The sequence below is a fragment of the Mytilus edulis genome, chromosome 1, assembly GCF_963676685.1.
Source record: "Mytilus edulis chromosome 1, xbMytEdul2.2, whole genome shotgun sequence".
Classification (NCBI taxonomy): Eukaryota; Metazoa; Mollusca; class Bivalvia; order Mytilida; family Mytilidae; genus Mytilus; species Mytilus edulis.
The window spans coordinates 11,347,388-11,374,809 of record NC_092344.1 but is presented as its reverse complement, the minus strand read 5'-3'; the positions used below and the strand labels follow the sequence as shown (position 1 = coordinate 11,374,809).

General features: G+C 33.3%; 1 protein-coding gene across 2 annotated transcripts; it reads left to right on the top strand.

Moving 5' to 3' along the window:
* The first annotated feature begins 328 nt into the window (after positions 1-328).
* Positions 329-21,564, top strand: LOC139523866 (alpha-L-fucosidase-like). 2 transcript variants are annotated; one of them, XR_011664703.1, is made up of 9 exons: positions 347-893; positions 7,191-7,297; positions 12,453-12,583; positions 13,262-13,395; positions 15,708-15,805; positions 16,558-16,690; positions 17,969-18,139; positions 18,697-20,020; positions 20,082-21,564. XR_011664703.1 is itself a non-coding variant. In XM_071318230.1 (8 exons), exons 1-8 carry the CDS (start codon positions 556-558, stop codon positions 18,953-18,955), a joined length of 1,371 nt encoding a protein of 456 aa, XP_071174331.1. In that variant the 5' UTR covers positions 329-555; the 3' UTR covers positions 18,956-21,564. The 2 variants fall into 2 exon arrangements, 1 of the variants encoding a protein (XP_071174331.1); XM_071318230.1 differs by having other exon boundaries at positions 329-893; positions 18,697-21,564.
* Positions 21,565-27,422: the final 5,858 nt, after the last annotated feature.

The window sequence follows — 27,422 nt, the reverse complement described above, 5'->3', positions numbered from 1 at the left end:
TATACATATTTTTTTTTAGATATTCTGATATAGATTTACCACATAACAAGTTTCAGTGAGATAGACATCTGTGAAATCAGAAAAAAAATGGAAGTAAGCGACCAGTGACATTTCTAAAAATTTTGAGTTAGGTAAATTGTGTTATATTTAATAAGGGTATATATGATATATATTTAGAATCAAGTGACAGTGATATTAGGCTATTTGTGAAATGATCAATGTTGGGAGGGTCTTAAAACTCTTTTTCTGCAGATTTGTGCATTTGCCTCATTTCGGTGAACTCGATATGTGTTTGATGTCCTTGCGTCCGTTGTGGCATACTGCTAACGACTACTTTGGGGTCTATGGATATAATGGGGATTGTTTAGTTGTTCACGTAAAACATCTTTGCCAAGGCATATTTAGCATCAGATTATAAATCTTTCTTGTTCAAATGTTACAAGTTATTTGAACAATATCTTTTGACATGACCCTCTCTTATGAATTTCAGTGCAGCCTCTGAAGTGCATACAGTACCTGACTTTACATATCATGTGATCATCACGTGAAAACAAAATGGCCACTTACCTGGTTTGTCTTGTTTTACTGTTTTCGTTTGTTAATTCATTAAAATATGACCCAACATGGGAGTCTTTAGATGCAAGACCACTTCCAGGATGGTATGATGAAGCTAAGTTTGGTGTATTTGTTAACTGGGGTATTTATTCAGTACCAGCCTTTTCATCAGAGTGGTTTTGGTGGCAATGGAAAGGGCAACCGATGCGGGCTGTTGTGGATTACATGCAGAAAAACTACCGTCCAGATTTTACCTATGTAGATTTTGCAGCTATGTTCACAACAGAATTTTATGATCCAGAGGAATGGGCTGAAATGTTTCAGGATTCTGGTGCAAAGTAAGAATACAACATGTACAATGAACAGGACGCGGAAGCAGGACAAATCGCCCCACTGGCAAATCGCCCCACTTTTTCACCAACTCAACCCACTTTTAAAAAAATCGCCCTAAATTGGGTTACCAAGTCGCCCTACTTTTTAAAAAAATCGCCCCACTTGTGAAATGGGTTAAATCCCGTTAATATTACTCCTGCCAACTCGCCCCACTTAATAAAAACGGTAATATGTAGATTAATTTATGATTTTCATGTCTGCCAACTCGCCTCACTTTAGTGAATTAATCTGTATCTGTATCTGTATGTTACACAGTGCAGGATCCGATCGCGGATATGTGCGCACTGGAAGGAGAGCGGGTTGGTTAGTCCAACCGTTGGAGGGCAGCCGTGAAACCCTCAACTGTCTTTTGACATGCAGTTACCTCAGCCAGATGGTTCCACTCAACTATTGTTTTTGGAAAAAAAGAGTTCTTTCGAATGTCTGTTTTGCAGTCTATTAATTTATACGATCTGCTATTTCTGGTTTCTTGTCTTTCCACTATGTTTGAATATTGGAAGTCACTAAAGTTTTTTGTTTTCACTTGGCGTTTATTTCTTGTCTTTTGTAGATAATCTGTTGGATCAATAGCCGGCACCAATCCCTCAACCACTTTGTAGAACATAGTCAGCCTCTGATGTTTCCTTCGCTCTTGGAGAGGTGGCAGTTTTAGCTTAGAAAGCATATTTGTGACGCATCCGGTGTCTCTGGATTTATAGTCGTGCAGAATGAAACGTACTCCTCTTTTCTGTATGCTTTCTATTTTTTCTATTTCCCTGATAGTGAATGGGTCCCAGATGACAGCACCGTATTCTAGTACAGATCTAACCATGGCTAAGTAGGCAAGTTTTTTGCACTCTTGGGGGCACTGGCGTAAGTTTCTTCTCAGGAACCCCAGTGTACAGCTTGCCTTGCTTATTGTTTTCCCTATGTGGCTGGTCCATTTTAGGTCATCAGATATGTTAAGACCTAGGTAAGGATTAGTTTGTACCTGTTCTAGTATGTGGTTGTCTAGTTGGTAGAAGTGTGTTGATTTTTGTTTGAAGCTCATTATATAGCATTTTTTTGGGTTGAATTTCATTCCCCAATTTAGTGCCCATACTTCCAGAGCTTTTAGATCTTCTTGGAGAGTTTGGTGGTCTTTTGTGTTTTTAATCTCTCGATAGAGTAGGCAGTCATCTGCAAATAAACGAACTTGAGATTTTACGCTTTCCGGGAGGTCGTTGATGTGGCATAGGAAAAGCAGCGGTCCTAGTACTGTGCCTTGTGGTACGCCAGAGTCTACGTGGGCATATTCTGAGTGCTCACCTTCTACAACGACCCGCATTGATCGTTTTTGCAGAAATGCTGCTAACCATTTGTTCAGATTTCCATCTATTCCGAAGCTGTTTAGTTTTGCCAGAAGTTTGTTATGTGGCACAGTATCAAAAGCCTTTGAAAAGTCGAGTATAGCCATATCAAATTGAATGCCACTGTCGAAGCTCTTTAGTAGGTCTTCTGTTGTGACTAAGAGCTGTGTTGTACAAGAGTAACCTGATCTGAATCCATGATTTAAATTTGTCAGTATTTTGTGCTTTTCCAGATGTTTAAGGATGTGTTTACAGATGATGTGTTCCAAAAGCTTACATGATACACAGGTCAGTGAAACTGGTCTGTAATTTTCAGCTGCGTGGACTTCCCCCTTCTTAAAAATACTGGAGCTATGTTTGCACTTAACCAATCTTCAGGGAGAGTGCCTGTGTCAATTGATTTTTGAAAGATGGCGGATATACTTGGTGCGAGTTCTTCTGCACATGTTTTAAGGACAGTGTTTGGTATTCCGTCTGGTCCCATTGCTTTGGATGGATTTACGTTTTTCAATAATTTATGTACTCCTTCTGATGTTATGTCCAATTTTGAAATATTTGAAGTTGATCTTTTCTTTAGTGGTGGTATTTGTGAGTTCGGATCTAATTTAGTGAATACTGATTTGAATTGGTTGTTTAGAATTTCTGCCTTTTCTTTGCTGTCGTTTGTAAGGCCTCCATTTGACTTTAGTGGTGCTACTCCTATATTATCTTGTTTCTTTGCTTTCATGTAGTTCCAGAATGGTTTAGATATAGGAAGATGTGGTGTGAGTGCCAATGAGACAACTCTCCATACAAATAACAATTTAAAAAGTAAACCATTATAGGTTAAAGTACGGCCTTCAACATGGAGCCTTAGCTCACACCGAACAACAAGCTATAAAGGGCCCCAAAATTACTAGTGTAAAACCATTCAAACGGGAAAACCAACGGTCTAATCTATATAAACAAAACGAGAAACGAGAAACACGTATATATTACATAAACAAACGACAACTACTGTACATCAGATTCCTGACTTAGGACAGGTGCAAACATTAGAACTATTCTTTTCAAAACCTGCATTGATGATGTCATTAATATAGTTCCATTCTGCTTTTCTAAATTGGCGTTTGCAGTCTTTTTGGAATTGTTTATATTCTTTGTAACTTCCAGTTTTTCTAGCAATGATTGTGCAACCAAGCTTTCCGTTTTAGCATTTTGCGCAGTTTTCTGTTTAACCATGGGACAGAGTGCTTTTTATACGACCGCAAATTTTGAAAAAATTTTCGTCGTATATTGCTATCACGTTGGCGTCTGCGTCGTCGTCGTCGTCGTCGTCGTCGTCGTCGTCCGGCGTCCGAATACTTTTAGTTTTCGCACTCTAACTTTAGTAAAAGTGAATAGAAATCTATGAAATTTTAACACAAGGTTTATGACCATAAAAGGAAGGTTGGTATTGATTTTGGGAGTTTTGGTCCCAACATTTTAGGAATAAGGGGCCAAAAAGGGCCCAAATAAGCATTTTCTTGGTTTTCGCACCATAACTTTAGTTTAAGTTAATAGAAATCTATGAAATTTTGACACAAGGTTTATGACCACAAAAGAAAGATTGGGATTGATTTTGGGAGTTTTGGTTTCAATAGTTTAGGAATAAGGGGCCAATAAAGGGCCCCAATAAGCATTTTTCTTGGTTTTTGCACAATAACCTTAGGTTAAGTAAATAGAAATCTATGAAATTTAAACACAATGTTTATGACCACAAAAGGAAGGTTGGTATTGATTTTGGGAGTTTAGGACCCAACAGTTTAGGAATTAGGGGCCAAAAAGGGACCCAAATAAGCATTTTTCTTGGTTTTCGCACTATAATGTTAGTATAAGTAAATACAAATCTATGAAATTTAAACACAAGGCTTATGACTATAAAAGGAAGGTTGGTATTGATTTTGGGAGTTTTGGTCCCAACAGTTTAGGAAAAAGGGGCCCAAAGGGTCCAAAATTAAACTTTGTTTGATTTCATCAAAATTGAATAATTGGGGTTCTTTGATATGCCGAATCTAACTGTATATGTAGATTCTCAACTTTTGGTCCCGTTTTCAAATTGGTCTACATTAAGGTCCAAAGGGTCCAAAATTAAACTTAGTTTGATTTTGACAAAAAATGAATCGGTTGGGTTCTTTGATATGTTGAATTTAAAAATGTACTTAGATTCTTGATTATTGAAGTTTTTTGGTCCAGTTTTCAAATTGGTCTACATTAAGGTCCAAAGGGTCCAAAATTAAACTTTGTTTGATTTCATCAAAAATTGAATCCTTGGGGTTCTTTGATATGCCAAATCTAACTGTGTATGTAGATTCTTCATTTTTGGTCCTGTTTTCAAATTTCAAATTCTACATTAAAGTCCAAAGGGTCCAAAATTAAACTAAGTTTGATTTTAACAAAAATTGAATTCTTGGGCCTCTTTGATATGCTGAATCTAAACATGTACTTAGATTTTTGATTATGGGCCCAGTTTTCAAGTTGGTCCAAATCAGGATCTAAAATTATTATATTAAGTATTGTGCAATAGCAAGTCTTTTCAATTGCACAGTATTGTGCAATGGCAAGAAATATCTAATTGCACAATATTGTGAAAAAGCTAATTTTTTTTAAATTAGAGTTATCTTTCTTTGTCCAGAATAGTAAGCAAGAAATATCCTATTGCACAATATTGTGCAATAGCAAGAATTTTTTTTAATTGGAGTTATCTTTCTTTGTCCAGAATCAACTTAAATCTTTGTTATATACAATATACAATGTATATACACTTTTTACTACCAACTGATAAATTTAAATAATCTTTACCATTCAGTGATAACAAGCAGTTTTTTTACATCTTAATATTTTATGATGTATTTAAATGAGTAGTTATTGTTGCAAACTCCATTAGAAATTTGAATTGATATCAGTTTTGAAAAAGGGAAACGGGGATGTGAAAAAAAAGGGGGGGGGGGGGTTAAATTTTTCTCATTTCAGATTTCATAAATAAAAAGAAAATTTCTTCAAACATTTTTTTGAGAGGATTAATATTCAACAGCATAGTGATTTGCTCAAAGGCAAAAAAAAACCTTTTAAGTTCATTAGACCACATTCATTCTGTGTCAGAAACCTATGCTGTGTCAACTATTTAATTTTAGATTTAAAAAGTTTGAAGAAGAAATCTTTAATTGATTTGTAAAATCTTGGCATTTGTTTTGTGTAAAAAAAACCCATGTAATGTCAAAAATTTGATCACAATCCAAATTCAGAGCTGTATCATGCTTGAATGTTTTGTCCATACTTGCCCCAACTGTTCAGGGTTCGACCTCTGCGGTCGTATAAAGCTGCGCCCTGCGGAGCACCTGGTTCTTTATCATTTTAGATGGTACGTTGGTGTCAATTGTTGCTTGTACACCGTTCTTGAAGGTTTGCCAGGTTTTATCTGTTGGCATATCGTGTATATGATTATAGATGTCCTTTGTTATCATATTTATGTCTGTTTTAATCTGATCCCAGTTTGCTTTCCCAAACATGTATCTTTTCTGTGGGCGTTGTTTGCAATAGTATGGTTTTATCAATGAGTCTGTAATGACGATATCATGGTCTGAAATTCCTGGTGCATTGCCAGTTGATTTAATAAGGGACGGGTTGTTTGTGAATACCAGATCTAACAGATTTCCCTCTCTTGTTGGTTTGTCGTGTATTTGAACGAGACAAGCAAAATACAGAAAAATGAAATTAAATGATGTTTATCTTTCTGAAATTATAATTCTATATATAATTTTCGTATTGTTGGAGAATAACTTTATTCTTGCAAGCTTATGTTATTTGCATAACAATTGAAAAGAAACCGGTTAACTGTATCATAATGCGATATATCATAATAATTGAAGGTTTTCAATTACCGGTAACAGCAATTTGTTATCATGGCAGGAGTACCATGAGTTATATTAACGGGTTTAACCCATTTCACAAGTGGGGCGGTTAGGTGTGGGGCGATTTGCCAGTGGGGCGATTTGTCATGGATTCCAGGACGCTACATGTGTGACAGGATTGCTTCCCTTAGTAAATGTTGTAGATACTTAGTCAGCCCTAAGTGATTGAACTTCTTTAGCTCAGTTGAGGTATACACTGCCTTGTAACACAGAGGTCCCTGGTTTTGCTTTGAGTCCCTGTGGAGACAATGATGATTTTGTAAAAAGAATCTTGATCTGCGGTTACATTGATTACATAACAATTACTTGTAATTAGAAATTGTATTGTTTCTGATTACATGTGATTACACTACAAAATGTAATTGATTAAAGCTGATTATGAATACTGATTACAATAATCCCATGCCTGATGTATATATATCCCAGTTTGTGAATGAGACTTGGGCTGATATTTTGTGACCATTGAATAATTGATGTCATCCAACAATTATTTTTTAGCTCACCTGGCCTGAAGGTCGCTGTTGTCATTAACTTTTACAAAAATCTTCTATGATGAAACTACTGGGCAAAATTCAACCAAACTTGCATTGTCTACAATCATCATTAAGGTACACAAATGTAACAGTATCTAGTTTAAAATATGTGTCCGATGATCCCGACTACCAGGTCAATTCTCTGTCAGTGTCTGTAGTGCGATACATTAATAGGTCAGTGTCTCAAAGGGCCAATAAGAGCTTTTACCACCACTTAGTGAACATGTACTTCATCTGTTGTTTTCTGATACGTGTACCTATTTTAAATCTCCTCAGTATTTTTGAAAATTACATGTAAAACATTTATGTATTTTAAAATTGATAAATCCCTCTCTAAATGCTTTTTACTGTGGTATATTTTACATTGTAAATAAATATAAAAATAAGAAGATGGTGTACAATGTACATGTATGATTCTAGGTTAATTTGAATTTATTGCTTTTATATTATAGATATGTTGTATTGAGCAGTAAACATCATGAAGGTTACACCATGTGGCCATCTAAGTATTCCTTTAACTGGAATTCCAATGCAACTGGTCCTAAGAGAGATCTTGTTGGTAAGATTTTTTATACGACCGCAAAATTTGAAAATTTTTTCGTCGTATATTGCTTTCACGTTGGCGTCGTCGTCGTCGTCGTCCGGATACTTTTAGTTTTCGCACTCTAACTTTAGTAAAAGTGAATGGAAATCTATGAAATTTTAACACAAGGTTTATGACCACAAAAGGAAGGTTGGTATTGATTTTGGGAGTTTTGGTCCCAAAATTTTAGGAATTAGGGGCCAAAAAGGGCCCAAATAAGCATTTTCTTGGTTTTCGCACTATAACTTTAGTTTAAGTTAATAGAAATCTATGAAATTTTGACACAAGGTTTATGACCACAAAAGAACGGTTGGGATTGATTTTGGGAGTTTAGGTTTCAACAGTTTAGGAATTAGGGGCCAAAAAAGGGCCCAAATAAGCATTATTCTTGGTTTTCGCACAATAACTTTAGTTTAAGTAAATAGAAATCAATGAAATTTAAACACAATGTTAATGACTACAAAAAGAAGGTTGGTATTGATTTTGGGAGTTTAGGTCCCAACAGTTTAGGAATTAGGGGCCAAAAAGGGACCCAAATAAGCATTTTTCTTGGTTTTCGCACCATAACGTTAGTATAAGTAAATAGAAATCTATGAAATTTAAACACAAGGTTTATGACCATAAAAGGAAGGTTGGTATTGATTTTGGGAGTTTTGGTCCCAACAGAATAAGGGGCCCAAAGGGTCCAAAATTAAACTTTGTTTGATTTCATCAAAATTGAATAATTGGGGTTCTTTGATTAGCCGAATCTAACTGTCATGACTGTGTATGTAGATTCTTAACTTTTGGTCCCGTTTTCAAATTGGTCTACATTAAGGTCCAAAGGGTCCAAAATTAAACTTAGTTTGATTTTGACAAAAAATGAATCAGTTAGGTTCTTTGATATGCTGAATCTAAAAATGTACTTAGATTCTTGATTATTGGCCCAGTTTTCAAGTTGGTCCAAATCGGGGTCCAAAATTAAACTTTGTTTGATTTCATCAAAAATTGAATAAATGGGGTTCTTTGATATACCAAATCTAACTGTGTATGTAGATTCTTCATTTTTGGTCCTGTTTTCAAATTGGTCTACACTAAAGTCCAAAGGGTCCAAAATTAAACTTAGTCTGATTTCAACAAAAATTGAAATCTTGGGGTTCTTTGATATGCTGAATCCAAAAATGTGCTTAGATTTTTTATTATGGGCCCAGTTTTCAAGTTGGTCCAAATCAGGATCTAAAATTATTATATTAAGTGTTGTGCAATAGCAAGTCTTTTCAATTGCACAGTATTGCGCAATGGCAAGAAATATCTAATTGCACAATATTGTGAAATAGCAATTTTTTTTTTAATTAGAGTTATCTTTCTTTGTCCAGAATAGTAAGCAAGAAATATCTAATTGCAAAATATTGTGCAATAGCAAGATTTTTTTTTAATTGGAGTTATCTTTCTTTGTCCAGAATCAACTTAAATCTTTGTTATATACAATATACAATGTATATTCACTTTTTACTACCAACTGATAAATTATAATAAATAACATTCAGTGATAACAAGCAGTTTTTTTTACATCTTAATATTTTATGATGTATTTAAATGAGTAGTTATTGTTGCAAACTCCATTAGATATTTTAATTGAGATTAGTTTTGGAATAAGGGAAAGGGGGATGTGATTAAAAAAATTGGGTTCAAGTTTTCTCATTTGAAATTTCATAAATAAAAAAGAAAATTTCTTCAAACATTTTTATGCCCCACCTACGATAGTAGAGGGGCATTATGTTTTCTGGTCTGTGCGTCCGTCCGTCTGTCCGTCCGTTCGTCCGTCCGTCTGTCCCGCTTCAGGTTAAAGTTTTTGGTCAAGGTAGTTTTTGATGAAGTTTAAGTCCAATCGACTTCAAACTTAGTACACATGTCCCCTATGATATGATCTTTCTAATTTTAATGCCAAATTAGAGTTTTTACCCCAATTTCACGGTCCACTGAACATGGAAAATGATAGTGCGAGTGGGGCATTCGTGTACTGAGGACACATTCTTGTTTTGAGAGGATTAATATTCAACAGCATAGTGAATTGCTCTAAGAGAAAACAAAAATTTTAAGTTCATTAGAACACATTCATTCTGTGTCAGAAACCTATGCTGTGTCAACTATTTAATCACAATCCAAATTTAGAGCTGAATCCAGCTTGAATGTTGTGTCCATACTTGCCCCAACCGTTCAGGGTTCAACCTCTGCGGTCGTATAAAGCTACGCCCTGCGGAGCATCTGGTTATAACACTGAATTATGATTGATTAAGATGTAGGTTTGAGTCTGGGTAGATGTCAATTAAACACCTTGCAATAACATTAGTTACAATGTAGTAGAGATCAACACAAAGTCATCAATATGTTCAACAATAGTATAGAGAATTCCAATGTCATGGAATGCACATGATATACAAAATGATATATGAATGATTTAAATGTGATTATCATTATTGGTGTATAATATTTCAAGAACAAAAGTTTGACCTTTCTATTCTTTAATAGGCTTTTGGTCTTTTGTGGATAGTTGTCTCATTGGCAATCATACCACATCTTCTTTTTTTATATTTATACTGTTCTAATTAATTATTTCGGTTCTTTACATATGCATTCTAACCCCTAACGGGAAGGATTGTGCCTGATATTCATATGATGAAGACATAATCTTTCAATCAGTTTAATTGAAGTCTGGAGCTGGCATGTCAGTTAAGTGCTAGTAGTCTGTTGTTATTTATGTATTATTGTCATTTTGTTTATTTTCTTTGGTTACATCTTCTGACATCAGACTCAGACTTCTCTTGAACTGAATTTTAATGTGCATATTGTTATGGGTTTACTTTTCTACATTGGCTAGAGGTACATGTATAGGAGGAGGGTTGGGATCTCATAAACATGTTTAACCCCGCCACATTTCAGCGCCTGTCCCAAGTCAGGAGCCTCTGGTCTTTGTTAGTCTTGTATTATTTTTAGGTAGCAATACACAGTTAGAAGTTTAGTTTCGCATTATGGCCCCTGTGAATTTTTTAAATATGAAAGTTTTTGTACAATAAAATTGATTTTTAGATAATTGAAGAATAATATAGCCTTCTTAGTGGGTTTATATGAACATTAAGATTGTTTTTAACATGTTTTATAGGCCATTTATATGATTGACAGTCCGTATTTTCCTATCCGTACCGTTCATAGGTCCATACATTATTGTAGTGTTTATCAACAAAGATTTTGCGCTCGATCTTTTCAATTCAATTTTATGGAAAAACGAGCAGATAAGCATATGATTTTTTTAGGACCACTTGATAGATATAAACCTATGGATTCAGGAAAGGTATCACTGTAATTGATTGAAATTTTCCTTTAGACCAAATTTTGGAGACTTTTGTGACATGTTCACCCCCCTTTTTTGCTATATTTTGTATCTAAGAAATGCAGATTGTTTCCATGGTTACACCCAAGAGGGATTATATTTCACCCTTATGACCATTAGAAATCAAATCTATGGAAGATTCTCTTTCTATAAGTATATACATGCATAACACACATATAAAGCCTTCTTTGTTAGACAGAAGGGGAAAGAGGGTGTTTAAAAATTTTGAGTGTCAATTTTAAGTTTTTTCCTAACTGTGTATTGCTACCTTAATTTTAGTTTCTTGTGTACAATTTGGAGTTTAGTATGGCGTGTTCATTATCACTGAACTAGTATATATTTGTTTAGGGGCCAACTGAAGGACGCCTCCGGGTGCGGGAATTTCTCGCTGTATTGAAGACCTGTTGGTGACCTTCTGCTGTTGTCTGTTCTATGGGGCCTAAATTAATATATTGTTTGTTTCCCCAATCCCGACCCTGCCAAGCCAGGTGTGGGTCGGAAGGTAGGGAAATAATTTTATTTTTTCCAAAAAGCTTGAACAACATTGGACGATCCTGCAAGACTGAAAATTGGAAATAAATAAAATAATATTCGACTTAAATTTGACAATAAAATTTTATGAGTAGCACTATTTTTGCAGGGTCGGTCAGGATTGGGGAAACAAACAATATTTTATTTTAGGCCTGGTCGGGTCATTGTCTCTTTGACACATTCCCCATTTCCATTCTCAATTTTATTAATTAAGCTATAAATGATACAAGAGCAAATTGTTTCATTTCAGTTTTGAAAATTTTTTTGGCACCTTCCGTGATATTGATTATATGGTATTTTATGTTATCAACTGCATGCACAGGCGCTTGAGAATATGATGCAGATATTTTTTTTATTTTTTTTTGTTGTTGATTAAAATATTCAATATTTTATATTTATAGTCTATATCTATCCCTTCTGTGCATGTCTCACCTAGTTTCGAGTGATTTAAAAAACGACTCAGAGAAAAAAACAATTTTACTATCCATACTTTTTCTCTGAGTCGTTTAAATCACTCGAAATTAGGTGAGACATGCACAGAAGTGATAGATATGTATTATAATTTTTTTTTTAAATATCTGCATCATATACCCAAGCACCTGCAGTGATCAACTGGTACATATGTATTAAGTAATTTTTGGCTGAACACCATTGGGCAATTGTCTTTCTCTCATTCTGTTATTTATGATAAAAATGGATTGTAAGTTTTGTTTATTCTGAAGTTATAATTGAAAGGATTTTTTTTTGACAAGATTTTTAACCTTATTTTCTGTTAGAAAAACAGTAAGATGTATAATGGTAGGCAGGTATACGTAGCTCAAACTGTTTCAGTGCAATAACTTACAAACTGTTCTATCACTGTTTTTTTTCCAATTTTGACATTTTGTTGATAATGAAATTGAGGTCAAGTTCGATATTGAAGAAATCTAACATTTGTCTTGCAGGAGTTATGGTTATTGATTGGGAAATGGCTTATGGTGTTCTTTCTGCATGTACTGCATGTGCATTTAATTGAGAATAGTGCAACCAGTGCTTTTCATATTTTAAGATATGTTGTTACTGATGACAAATGTGGATCAAGATCAATATTGGCGATTTTGCCAGTTTCTTCTTGTTTATATATATTCCCAAGCTTTAGGTTTTTCTTTACTGGTATTTTTTTGTTAACTGTACTAAAAATAAGGTATTGTATCATATAATGTAAACAATTATAAATTTGAGAAATTTTTACAGGTGAGTTAGCTGCTGCAGTGAGAGCTAAAACACAGATGAAGTTTGGACTGTACCACTCAATGTTTGAATGGTTTAATCCTATATATTTGAATGATAAAGACTCAGGATTTAAGAAACAAGACTTTGTCAGGGTATTGTTTTTAGTAACTATTCTATTTTGAACCAATACATAAACATGTACTAAAATTAATCCTCTGTGGGTTTTTTTTTATATTTCTGTTTAGTATAATCATAAAATGATATTTAATTTTTTTTATTGTTTAGCTGTTTTTTTTTAGAGGGAAAACCCTGCAGCATTGATTTCTTTGTGAATATTTCTCAAATAACACTTCCCATCAAACTTAGAGTCAAAAGTTTAGGAAATCAAATTACATACATTTTGTAATTAAAACATATATGTTCATTGCATTGACAAACCAAATGTTTCAAAACAGACAAGCTGTGTGCCCCCATTCTTGAATGGGAACATATACTTGGAACCCTCTCTTTTAAAATGGCTGGATCTGCCCCTGGATTTTATATAAATATCCTTGTATAGTGCAAATATTGTAAACTAAAATTATTATTTTTTTCTGAACCAGTATACATTTTTGTTTAGGGGCCAGCTATAGCCCATATCTGGATGTTGGATTTTCCTAGCTATGTTGAAGACCCATTTGTGGTTTGATCTGCTCTTTGGTCGAATTTTTGTCTCTTTGACACTTTCCCCTGTTTCCGTTCTCAATTTTATAAACATTTTATGACACATATGAGTAAGCTGTAAATATCTGTAAAATTGGTCTCTTAATGAAATTACTTTTTTTTTTCAGACTAAGACTATGCCTGAATTGTATGAACTTGTGAATGCATACCAGCCAGAAGTTATATGGTCTGATGGAGACTGGGAGGCCAATGATACTTACTGGAATTCAACTAACTTCCTGGCTTGGCTTTATAATGAAAGGTCAGTATCAACTTCAGTTATAAGTACAGAATAGTATGCTACAATTGGTCATATTTTTCAGTTATCTGAATTTTTGTAGTATGTTGTAAATCACAAAAATAGGGGCAATTGTCTATCTCCCATTTTGTTATTTATGATAAAAATGGATTGTAAGTTTTGTTATATGGTATCTCTCCTTTTTGGTGGAAGAAGACTTCAAGTCTTCTGAAGGCCTATGGTGCCGGCTGTAAAATCATTGAACCATTACCACATCTCTATGCCGCATCTGTTTCTGTGTATTACAATTTCATAACAACTTCCATTCTTGACACATGATTAAGCATCTGAATCATTTAATTTGTAAATCAGGATTGAAAAACAATCATTATCGTAAATATATCCCCTTTTATTTATGTAAATTATTAGATTTCATCTCATCTAGATGAACGTTATTTGTTTACTTGTAACCAGATGTTTTTAATGTAGATATTTGTAGTACGCATGCGTGAATTTGGTATCGGGTCAACTTGCCCTGTTTACATTTTTACATGTTCACCCTTGATCTGTTTGTCCTGAGTTCTTTCACCCATATAGTACGTTCGCACTGTGTTCATTCTCTTTACTCTTATCAACCACGTTTTATAAGATATTCAAAAGTGCCCAGAGATCAAAGAATTTGTGAAATCTGTAAAAGTTGTGAAATTGAAAATGAACAGCACATGCTGCTACACTGCAGAGGTTACTCCAGTATTAGAGAGACTTTTGTATTAAAAATGTTCAAAATTACAGGAAAAAATATAACCATATTGTGCGATAAAAATAAAATAAATCTTATACTTAATAATACATCTTATACGGCACTTAAATTATCTTCCTCTTTCATAACAAATTGTAAATGCAAGAAGTAATCTATAATATTGCAATAGATTTTCATTATACCTTTAATCGTTTATTCACATATATATATATAATTGTTTGTATTTTACTACCATGTATTGCAAATTGTTTATCCATTTCGGTCATTACCATTTGTTGTAAATGCGTTTGTGCCAATAAAATATTTTATCATATACTTAGCATTGATATGACAGCTTTTGCATTTGTGCACAAAACCTATAATAGTGCCTCTTGTGCAAGTTACTTCCGGTGATGAAAGATCAACAAACAGGTTGGAACCCCCCCCCCCCATTATGAGTGGTGTCCCTTAAATGAGGGACTGTCCCTAAATCAAGGGGTCATTTTACTGTTGAAAAAATAAAGAAAGAATTTTTTTAAAGATTTTTGATTTTTAACTCAAAAGTGGGAAAACTCATTTGGAACAACTTTTCTAAATGAGGGATCAAATTAATAAAGAATTATATTTAAGTTTAGAAACATCACAAAATTCTTTTGACATGTTTTGTCCATTTAATACTCGATAGATGCATAGTTCTTATGAAAAGTTTTATCAAATAATATGAATATAAAGGTGCTTATTTTTACAGTGGGTTGTAATGTTCTTCCAATGAGGGTTTCCCCTCATTTGGAGTGTTGTTCCCAACCTGTTTAATTCAAAATTGGAAATTTCAACAAGCATTTATATCCTTTTATAAATTTTAGCAGCAGGTTTACCCATAGAGACTATTTTACTGACATCATAAAATTGAGAAAGGAAATGGTGAATATGTCAAAGCGACAACCACCCGACCATAGAGCAAACAACAGCCGAAGGCAACCAATGGGTCTTCAATGTAGCGAGAATTCCCGCACCCGTAGGTGTCCTTCAGCTGGCCCCTAAAATATGCATAATAGTACAGTGATAATGGACGTCATACTAAACTCCGAATTATACAAAAGAAACTAAAATTTAAAATCATACAAGACTAACAAAGGCCAGAGGCTCCTGACTTGGGACAGGCGCAAAATTGCGGCGGGGTTAAACATGTTTATGAGATCTCAACCCTCCCCCTATACCTCTAGCCAATGTAGAAAAGTAACGTTAGTAAAATCAACATTTTTGTATGAGACCTCCATTCAACCAAGTACATTTTTTTGTGAGGCTGTTGCTCATATCATGTTTATAAGACATTGTGTATGAGATTTTCCTTTTCTTATTATCATACAGATGTTTTCACAAGAATCAGATACACAATTTTGTTACTACTTCATTTTCAAGATTTTATTGAAACATTTCTCAATTCCAGATTTAATTAAGGTTTATTTATATTTTTTAAATTTTCACACAACACTATTTAGAAGTAGGCATCCTTATAATTTGGTTAGTTCTAAGAACCTGTGTAAATTTCAGTGTAAAAACTGTACCATGTAATCTATAATTTTATTGATCTTTGCAGTCCAGTTAAGGATACAATAGTTGCCAATGATAGATGGGGACATGGATGTCCTTGTAAACATGGTGGATTTTTTTCATGTACTGATAGATATAATCCAGGTATATACAATATTAGTGTGAAATTATGAGTTTAAGAATATGTGGTATGAGATAACTCTTCATCCAAGTCATAAAGTACAATTTGTAAAAGTAAACTAATTATAGGTTTTCAACACAGAGCCTTGGCTCACATCAAACAGTAAGCTATAAAGGACCCCAAAAATACTGGTGTAAAACCATTCAAAAGGGAAACCAATGCTTATTTGTTTTAGTTCTCTATATAGCATTTTGAGAACTTTTTGGTCTTTCATCAATTTTTTCCTCTAATATTGCCTTGGCTTTGTCAATTACTCCTCAACTTCTTAGTTTTTAATGTCTTTTGGTATCTTCTGCCTATTAACTGTTCCTGGGGTACTACTTTCACTCCAAGGGTGTTATTCAAAGAGTTTAATTTAGTTTCTTTTCCTTCATGATGCAATATATAATTGGAAATGCTAAGAGAGTTATACACATGTATCTGTTAGGTACCGGAAATCAATTTTAATTTTTCCTTTAAATTAAAGACAATAATCACACAAACTATGTAAACTCACTTGAATTAAAAAGTATGACTAAGCATTGAATAAAGATTATAACCGTTTATCATGTTTATTTAACAGCTGTAAAACTAATTGTATGGAATGAGGTTAAAGAAGAATAGCAGTCAAGGAATGTACATTGTATAATATCTTATGCAGTTTCACTTTTAGAAGACTGTGAATCATAAGTTCATTTTAAAACTAAATATATTTGTATTTTATGATATTTCAAAGGCAAGCTGCAGAAACATAAATGGGAGAATGCAATGACAATTGACAAGTTTTCCTGGGGATTCCGCAGAAATGCTAGGATTGAAGATTTCCTAACAATAGAGCAGCTTCTATCCCAGCTTATTTCTACTGTCAGGTAATAAACAAAGCACTAAGTCTTCCTTAAATGTTTTCATGCTAGTATTTTAAAAGTACAATTATTTTATTCCTGTTAGAAAACAGTGATGAAGGCCAGACATGGTGTATGTTCTGTAAACAGAGTTACCTGCATTGTCAACAGTTAGGTACAAATTGTGGGAAAAGTGTTCCAATCTAATGACTTTTTCAAATCTTAATGGAATTTTAAGAAACTTGGACAGAAGTATTTTTCTAATCCAGCAACAGCATGGAGAAGACAATTTCAAAATATTTGTTTTTCTTTTTCTGTATTTTACTGATGTATTGACCTTTTTATTTGTGCAATTATTTTGATTTATTCATTTGCCCTTTACATATCTCATTTAGTTCAAATGAGTATACTAAATCCCTGTGATGTGTTTTAGTCGATTTTAGTCTCTGATGCATGATTTTTTATTATTAATTGGTTTTGGCTTTTAACTAGCTGTCAGTAACTGCGAGTACTCTCAAATCGTATTTTCTTGTTAATTCGACCTGTTGATACTGTTTATAATGCTTTTTTGTCATTTTTTATTTATACGGATCTTGTCTGTACACCAGCTTTGATTATTTGTAATATCTTCACTTATTCTTACAACATTTGTATAAACTTCAAGATTATAAAAAAAACGGTTTTTTTCTAAAGTGAACATTGATTGGTTAAATATTTCTCAGTCATGTCCTGTTTTTGAATTTGTTTGTTAGCTTTTTGGTCATGAATGTTTGTCTCTAATATTTAATTAACTGTGCATTTGTATTCAGATATCGCAGATCAAATTTATTCGTTCATTGTTTAATCATACGTTTTTTGATTGAGTTAAGTCTGCCAATTGATATTTTATCGTATGTTTTTCTTTGTTGTGATGTTATGCTATTGTTTCAGAAAAAGGGAGAAGGTTTGGATCCATTAAAACGTTTAATCCCGCTGCAAATTTTTGCACCTGTCCTAAGTCAGGAATCTGATGTACAGTAGTTGTCGTTTGTTTATGTAATATATACGTGTTTCTCGTTTCTCGTTTTGTTTATATAGATTAGACCGTTGGTTTTCCCGTTTGAATGGTTTTACACTAGTAATTTTGGGGCCCTTTATAGCTTGTTGTTCAGTGTGAGCTAAGGCTCCGTGTTGAAGGCCGTACTTTAACCTATAATGGTTTACTTTTTAAATTGTTATTTGTATGGAGAGTTGTCTCATTGGCACTCACACCACATCTTCCTATATCTATAAATTTATGTAACATATTTCAATATCTGTATTTAGCTGCGGAGGTAATTTGTTGATGAGTGTTGGTCCCACAAAATATGGCACTATAAGTCCTCTATATCAAGAAAGACTCCGTCAGATGGGACAATGGCTTCGTGTAAATGGAGATGGAATCTATGGAACTAGACCATGGGTTCACCAGAATGACACTGTTGTTAAAAATGTGTGGTATGTAGAAAATAGTATACTGATGAACAATCAATAATATACAGCTGATCATGTGGGTAAAAAAATATCTCAGCAAGAGATCATAAAGAATTAGTTGAAATGATTCATTAGTTTAATGTACTGGTAAATAGATTCATAGATTACACATTCAAGGTGAAATATGGCTTAAAACAGTGATTTTTTTCCTACTAAATAACTATTTGATTATTTCATAGGGGAGGAATAGAGTCGTGAATATACCAATTTGATTTAAAATAACTTTTCTGAAAAATTCCAACACTACCCATAAGTTATCTAGGTGTTCTTAGGAACTCACGCTTTACTGGAGAAATTGCATATGTGCCTTTTACTTACTATTTAACAGGTAAATCTCAAAATCTGCACTTGCAATGGCTAAAATATGACAATAGAAATTGTGAGACAAACGTGTTGAGATGTTTTTGTTATTCCTGTATTTAATGTTTTTATAGACATCAACTTGCATCTTGTTTATTATCATAGTAGTATTTGTAGTCTTTAAAATCAAATTGTATACAATACTCAATACATTTTTCTAGGTATACAATGAAGAAGGGGACAACAGAAACTGATGTGTATGCCATACTGCTGGAATGGCCAGACAATAACTTGGTAAAACTTGGAGCACCTATAACATCAAAGGACACAACTGTCAGCATGTTGGGATATCCTGACAAAGTTACATGGACAACAGGAGTTGGTGGGAAGGGAATCAATATACAGATACCGCCCTTGTCTGTGAAAACAATGCCATGCAAATGGGCGTGGACATTTAAAATGACAGGTTTACAGAATTAAACAATAATTGTTAGTATTGTATCCATTATAGATTTAAACTGTATTAGGAGACAAAGATAAGACATTTCTTAAGCATTCCAACTAAATTTAAAAAGCTCATCAAGAACAGCGAAAAAAGCTATCTTAGTATTGTGAATTGGCTGGAAATTTTTTGAATCGATTAATCAAAAAAATATAACAGCAACCTTTGATGTAATTTTCAAGTAAAATCACCTTTGAATTTGTACGCAAATAATGTGTGAATTTAATACACTTTTTTTGCATTTCCTTTTTGTACTGTAGTAGAATTATCTACATTCAGATCCATAAAAACACATTACACACTATGCTAAAAAAGGTTATATATGTAAAAAATGAATATTTTATTGGTGTTTAAAGACATTCATTAGAAGCAAATCACATAAAGTATAGACGTCAAATTATAATCTTTGGTCCAAGTTCTTCCTTTATGTCTGAAGAAAATCATTTTTTTTAACTAAAACTTATGAAAAATAGGAAAGTATAACTTTATAAAAAATTTGGTTTTCTCAATCAACTTAACATGACTATCAAACTTCAATGATAGTGCATAAAGCAATCACTAATCTGTCAATCAATCATACTTGAACAATGATAATACATGATACTCAAAACAAAAGGTAATGGTAATTTGCCATGTGATATTATTGCAAGTTGGTTGTTTACAGCTAAAATGAATCATGTAATGTAAAAATGTTATAGTACATAAGTTATATGCTATTTAATATTATTGTTAGTGTTTGTCTCGCATGCATCAAAGGTTGCAGAATGTGAGACATGGGATTACAATCAAGCAGTAGCGTAATGAACTCATTTCATAAATCAGTGAGCAAGTGTAAGTTGTATTGTCAAATCTATATCTTAGACACTTCAACCATAAGGTCAAATGTATTTTGTGTATGGAATGATTAAAAGGTCTACATGGTTTGTTTGATATTGCTTTCATTTTCATAGTTCATTAGTCATGTTAGTTTTACAGGTTTATCTCTGTTTCTAAGATACTATTAGCAATAGGTCAACTGTATTAGTTGAAAGAAATTAAGATAAGCAATAGGCTAACTGTATTTGGTGCATAATACAATTGCAAGGTGAACATTTCTGTAAACAGGGTTCATCTGATCTTGATCTCATTTGCATTGATTAGCTATAAAGTTAAGTGTATGTGATACTTGAAGTGAAATCTTCATATTACAGACTCAACATTAATTCAATCATGATGATTATATGATGAGAACCACAGGTCAGACATTTCAAAGTGTCCACACTTTTTTTTATGAGATTACATATCATATAATGCTTATTTCTGGGTCATAAAACTATATACTGGACTATAGAATGTGTAAATAGAGAGTAAACATTTTATTTTATTGTATTTATACTCATTATATGTATAGTTTTTTTGTATACCCATTTGTATTGAAAAGTGCCATATTTAATTTTATATTATTTTAATTCATGATCTGTAGTGCTAGATAAAAATAATGTCAAAATTCTAAAGGAAAAATATTATGACACTAATAATTGATATGAACAAACATTGATATTTTTTCATTTTTTATATTGATGGTATTATCAGTACAGCAATATACATTTTAAGGACTATTGTATATAGATGCTGTGGAGGATTGTTGTATAAGGCTAATGATATATAACTATAGATTATCTTTGATCATCTCAACGATATTGGATTTCTTGCTTGAGCCTGGATGGCGAAAGTGAGACAGACAATCGAGTTGAGATGACCAATGATTATCTGTTTATCGCTATTTTACCTATGACGACGTTGTCAATTTCATAAGCAAAGCCAAGTGCCCCCTTAGTTTCTAGCGATAATTTTACATATCACTCGACTCTGCTGAGAAAGGAAATTATCAGTCACCAAGATTAAAGGAAAATTTCGTAAAATACCAATAATATCATATATATTTATATACAGATTAACAAAAACCATAGAAAAAGTTTGGATAAAATATGTTGGATGAAATAAATAAAGTGTATATCTGAAAAAAAGCACATCATTTGTCTTAAGGAATCTTATCATGATTATTTAGCCTGGTAGCTTAATTATATTAATTATTTTCTTTCATGTTGTAAAAATTCAATGTTGTCAAATTAAAATGTAATTATAACAAGTAAAAGTTTGCAAGGTTACATATCTTTATTCTAAATATGTTGTAACTAATATGCAGTATATTAAGGAATGAATCATTGACATTTTGCTATCTTATAAAAATTGACTGAAATTTTTGACCATCGGTGACTGCATCATTTTAAGCAAGTGCAAAACATACATTATGATAGAGGTTGTTATTGTTTTAATAATTGCACACTACTATACATTCCATAGATTTCTCTGTTATTATTGATTTCATGATGAATGTTAGGCTATAGATGGTTATTGTTTTAATATATGTCCATTACTATACATTCTAACGACTTCTGGGTTATTATTGATTTCTTGTTGGGGTTTTTTTCTAATTTATACATTTATATTGCATAATGCTGAAATCCTTGTTGATTTTTTTTTACAAATTTACATTTTTCTATTTTGCTGAAATCCTTTTTTATTGAAATAAATGTTTTAACTGAAAGACTGTTTGTTATAATGGCAATACATTCTTCTATGTGCATTATCATCAGCGAAACAACAGCAACATAGTATATGAGAAACATGAAATTTGATTGGTCTTAGTTTAACCATTTCAATCATTAGTTAAAAAACAATAAAAAAAATCAGTAGTATGTTTGTTGTTGTTAACAAACATAAAAAATCGAGAGGTGAAAAAACTTCATGTGTAAGAGGTTTTGAAAAGTCTGTGATGATGAAGAACAAGTCAAAAATTGAAGTTTCTTCTGCATGAATTACCGTGTGGAGTCATAACATCTTGATATTGAGGTTTGAACCAAGAAGAATGTTTTAGTTTTAGTTTGCAAATCGGATTTGTTTTTTATGCCCCACCTACGATAGTAGAGGGGCATTATGTTTTCTGGTCTGTGCCTCTGTTCATCCGTGCGTCCGTCCGTCCGTTCAGGTTAAAGTTTTTGGTCAAGGTAGTTTTTGATGAAGCTGAAGTCCAATCAACTTGAAACTTAGTACACTTGTTGCTTATGATATGATCTTTTTAATTTTAAAGTCAAATTAGACTTTTGACCCCAATTTCACGGTCCACTGAACATAGAAAATGAAAGGGGGAGTTTCAGGTTTAAGTTTTTGGTCAAGGTAGTTTTTGATGAAGCTGAAGTCCAATCAACTTGAAACTTAGTACACTTGTTGCTTATGATATGATCTTTCTAATTTTAATGCCAAATTAGACTTTTGATCCCAATTTCATGGTCCACTGAACATAGAAAATGAAAGGGGGAGTTTCAGGTTAAAGTTTTTGGTAAAGGTAGTTTTTGATGAAGCTGAAGTCCAATCAAGTTGAAACTTAGTACACTTGTTCCTTATGATATGATCTTTTTAATTTTAAAGTCAAATTAGACTTTTGACCCAAATTTTACGGTCCACTGAACATAGAAAATGAAAGTGGGAGTTTCAGGTTAAAGTTTTTGGTCAAGGTAGTTTTTGATGAAGCTGAAGTCCATCAACTTGAAACTTAGTACACTTGTTGCTTATGATATGACCTTTCTAATTTTAAGGCCAAATTAGACTTTTGACCCCAATTTCACGGTTCACTATACATAGAAAATGAAAGTGGGAGTTTCAGGTTAAAGTTTTTGGTCAAGGTAGTTTTTCATGAAATTGAAGTCCAATCAACTTGAAACTTATTACATATGTTCCCTATAATATAATCTTTCTAATTTTAATGCCAAATTAGATTATTACCCAATTTTTACAGTCCATGGAAAAGGATAGTGCAAGTGGGGCATCTGTGTACTTTGGACATTCTTGTTCTCTATCGATTTATTAATTTCGAACAGCTGTATACTACTGTTGCCTTTATTAAACAGTTGTGGTTCCATAATTATTCCATAATTAGATCATTTGAGAATGTGTATTTTATTGCATGTGTGTTTTCGAATTGTTAAGCTCTTAGTTTAGAGTTTAATGTCAGCTAACTCATTTCAGGGGAAACAATATGCCACGTCCAAACAGACAAGTAAAAGCAATTGAATTAATCAACTTCAAATAGGAGAACGACACAGTGCACCAACATGTGTAAGGATCTCTTACTCAAAGTTCAAATTCATATTCCATAATATAATTCCAAAGTCAGTTGAAAATAGCAAAGATGAGAAGATGATAAACCTGTAACAATGGCAGATATACTTTAATGGAAATGTTGAATCTATTACAAAGTTAAAATATCTCTATATAAAAATAAGGAAATATGATACGATTGTCAATGAAATAACTATCTGTCTCAGTTCAAATGTAGTAGACATAAGCAGTCATAGGCTAGTCAGTTATGTATTGAATCGTACTAGCAATCCATAAGTTTGCAAGAGTAACAATATGTTCCAACCATAATCAGGGTAATGCTGCCAGATTACTTACCATAATATTGAAATGAAATTCACTGCAGGAAATTTCACCTCAGCTTAGCAAAGAAGTAGGGATATAAAAAGCAGGGTGTACTGATTCAAAGGTATTAATTGCAACAGTAATGAACCTCTTGGTGAAGTCCGTGGAAAATTCCAGTAGAGATTAATCAGGAATAAGACAACCAACAAATAGTGAGGGCATGCATACCCGTAGCCTCGGAGGTTCGGACGAACCCCCCTGTCCCAACCCTTCTTGAAATCAAATAAGCACTGTTAAAGTCAACGTTTTGTTCAAATTGTGACTGTTAAAGTCGAGTTCATGAGTCCAACTTGGAAATTCCCGGCTACGGGCCTGGAGGGATTGAATGTAATAGCCAATACACCAGTAGAGGTCGGTCATTTAAAAACGTATCAACCGTATCGTATACCATGACGTATCCGCATCTGCAGATATATCAAAAAAATATTATGCAATCCCGAGCTTAAGACTCTTATACGTTTAACTAATTGGAATCTGTTCGAAACAATCAAACATTTACTTTTAATTTTTGCGATAGAGGTGTTTTAAAAAAAAAAAAAATAAGGGTGTCTATCAACTTCTTTTTCATGCCCATAAAAATGAGCCAATGTTGGGAAGGTACACGCATATCGTACAAAATCCTTTAATAATCTATTTCAAAAATATTTCAAGATCTTGCATGAATAAACACACAAAAGATTAAATGTACTAATTATATAAATATAAGGAACTTTGAATATTGTTCATTTGCGATTTATCATAAAAGGTAATAGAAACATGAGTTGTCGTCATATGTCATAATATACATTTGAAGAAAAAAAACATACTGAGTATCACTCTATCAGGTCGGGACCACTACCTTATATGGAAATGCATAAATTAGCATACTTATGTTCTCGCACATGTAATTGTTTATTTACATGTGACGCAATTTATTTTTACCTAGGTTTTTGACCAATCCACTAAATGAGTCACAATGCATGATGGACTACTACGTGTTTACAATCAACCAAGAACACGTGTTATTTACTGAAATACAACACATTTTTTCGTGCAATGCGGGATTCACAATTTCGCTTAGTTTTTCATTTTGTGTATCCTAATTTATAGTTCGTGATATAAAGTACCACTTCCATGCTCAGATTAACGAAGAGTTGTTTCTATGCGAAGAAAAAAGGGTTTGAATTACCCGATATATAGCCATTAACATGTTTGATGATGGCACAGAGATTTCATGTATTTGTCCACAAGAAGCAACGAAACAACAGCGAATAAACACAATTACCCATGAGACAAACTTACTGGTGTAAAGTAAGCCGCCGATAACAGCCGGTGCTGATATTCAAGAGTACAACAATGTTCGAATAGATAATTAAAGGCAAATGTGGGATCCTTGAATTTTGTGTTCGTAAAAAAGGCGAAGAAATATTTACATACATGGCAGTGTTAACAAAATCTATAAGTACTTTTGTTGGTCACATTTCAGTATATTGGACTTCCAAACTGTTCCTTTTTTTTAAGGTAGTGAAGTCAGCAACTGTAGTTTCAGTGTGTTCGTTTTTTTAACGGGCTCGGACATTTGCCAAACTGAATAAAATCATTACAGCTGATTTCTTAAACCTGCAAAGTAAAACTTTGGTTGGCTTGCTTGCTTTGTTTGTATAGTTGCTCATACAAGCTTTGAAAATAAGATTGACATCTTTAAACAATATATATATATAGGCATAGGTTAACTTGTATATTTTATATTTTGTACAATATACAAACAAAGCAAGCAAGCTAACCAAAGTTTTGCTCCACATGCATTAGGAAATAAGCTGTAATGATTTTATCTATATGTATGTGCGACAAGGTGGAAATTTTAATATGTTTTGTGAAAATTGCAGCGTTGGATCTATAATAAAAAAGAAGATGTGGTATGATTTCCAATGAGACAGCTGTCCACAAGAGACCAAAATGACACCGAAATTAACATTTATAGATCACCGTACGGCCTTCAACAATGAACAAAGCCCATACCGCATAGTCAGCTATAAAAGTCCCCGATATGACAATGTAAAAATTTTTGGGTCATTAATAGCTTACTTTTCAGCATTGTACCTATGACTGCTTACTTTACTAAATTATGTCTTTGTTGGAAAGATGTCTCATTTCAGTCATTTGGCACTCATACCTCATCTTCTTATTTCTATATACAAAGCACGTTTTAGAAAAAAAATAATAGGTAATATGGCACCCACTATGATCTAGAGACTTTAAATATTGGAGATATTTTACATATGTCAACAGGACAGCAGCCGAACGATAAAAAAACCTCTGAGGTATATTTTGTGATAAAATTAGCAACAAACGGATATTATCAATCGATGAAACTATAAAAAATGTATTGAGCTATATACCATACCCGCTCAGTGGCGGATCCAGGGGGCGGGGGTTCCGGTGGAAGGACCCCCTTTTTTGGACGATCAGTGGGGACATGTAGTTGGAACCCCTCCCCTTTTGTCCAGGGTTAGGACCCCCCTTTTTAAAGTGGCTGGACCCGCCCCTGCCGCTTTCATAACACTTTTAGCATACTGAATATTATGATGTTCTTACTATTAGTTCAGATCCTGATAAAAAAAAATACACATTCAGTACAGAAAGAAGTGTTTCAATGAAAGTTTCGTGTTTTTCTAGGCAGAAATGATTTTGCAATGACATTATACAGGTTTAAAAGAGCTCAAATGATTTTCTTACTGGACAGTGGTCACTTCATTGGATATTTCACTGCGTCATGTGAAATTAATGCAGGTTCAATTCATAACAATGCACAAAACCGGTTCAACTACTTTTGCAAGGCGAAAAAGAAAGTCGAATCGTGAAGCCAATAAACAATATTTTTTTAATCTGAGCATGCAAATTGAAGATTACGTTATATATTTTACATTACATATATTTGCAGAATAAAAACTTTGGTAATGAGAGTCCCAGACAATATATTAATTGACTGTTTTCCCAATAATTCCACGTGTTTTAAGTAGTAGTTTACTCGTAGTAGCCCACAATGCATTGTAGTTCATTGACTCGATTGGTCAGTTTTTCAAGGCCATATTGGCCTTGTGTTTTGGAAATTACTATGCAAATATATTCTGACATCAGAAAATCTAGAGTTCTCGACCTGTCTATATGTTAAATAACAATTTGGTTCAACGTCAGCACAAGTTATCACACAATCAAACGATTTTACCGTATTCACTCTTATGCCTGTTAACTGTTCCAACTATCGTCGGATTGTATGCTCCACAAAAACTCGATATTTCCTAATTGTTTTGTTAATTTTTTTTATCATTAGAAATTGATAAGTTGCCCATTTGCATCATGTATTGAAAGTACATAAAATCAAAGCCCGGAATCACATACTGGTTTGTTTTTTTTTGGTATATCTGCAGATACGGATACGTCAACGTATAAGATACGGTTGATACGTCTTTAAATGACCGACTTCTAATATAGGGAGAAGTTGGAGCAGAACGAAAATCAATCCCAGTATATCAAGAGGTTTGGGTGTGAGAAAAGGCAAGGTGAAAGATGAAACTTTTGAGTTTGGGGATGGACCAGTGAAGGGCTGAGAGGAAAAGTTTGATGCTACAACAGCGGCCAGAGGAAATACAAACGATTATATATAGAAAAGCAGTTAGCAGATTGGCTGTCGAAGATAGAAAAAGGTGGCGTGCCAGGAAGATTCAATGCTTGGATATATCAACATGGTGCACGTTACTTGCCAAGGATATTATGATCGTTATTGTTATATGAAAGTTGGTTTTAGAGGAAATAGACGTGCTTGTCTCAGACGGTGGTTTAGTATACCAAGGAATTTCAGCAGCATTGGGCCATATTGTACAGGCAGTAAACAGAGATTACCACCAAGGCCGTTGACTTTAGATGTTTTAAAAAGTCACACAGAAA

Bases quoted from the DNA above. Each gene is read 5' to 3' on its own strand.
- LOC139523866 (XM_071318230.1), top strand. From the start codon at position 556: ATGGCCACTTACCTGGTTTGTCTTGTTTTACTGTTTTCGTTTGTTAAT. The intron at 894-7,190 runs GTAAGAATACAA...TTTATATTATAG, and splicing joins TTTCAGGATTCTGGTGCAAA to ATATGTTGTATTGAGCAGTA. The intron at 15,806-16,557 runs GTATATACAATA...GATATTTCAAAG, and splicing joins TACTGATAGATATAATCCAG to GCAAGCTGCAGAAACATAAA.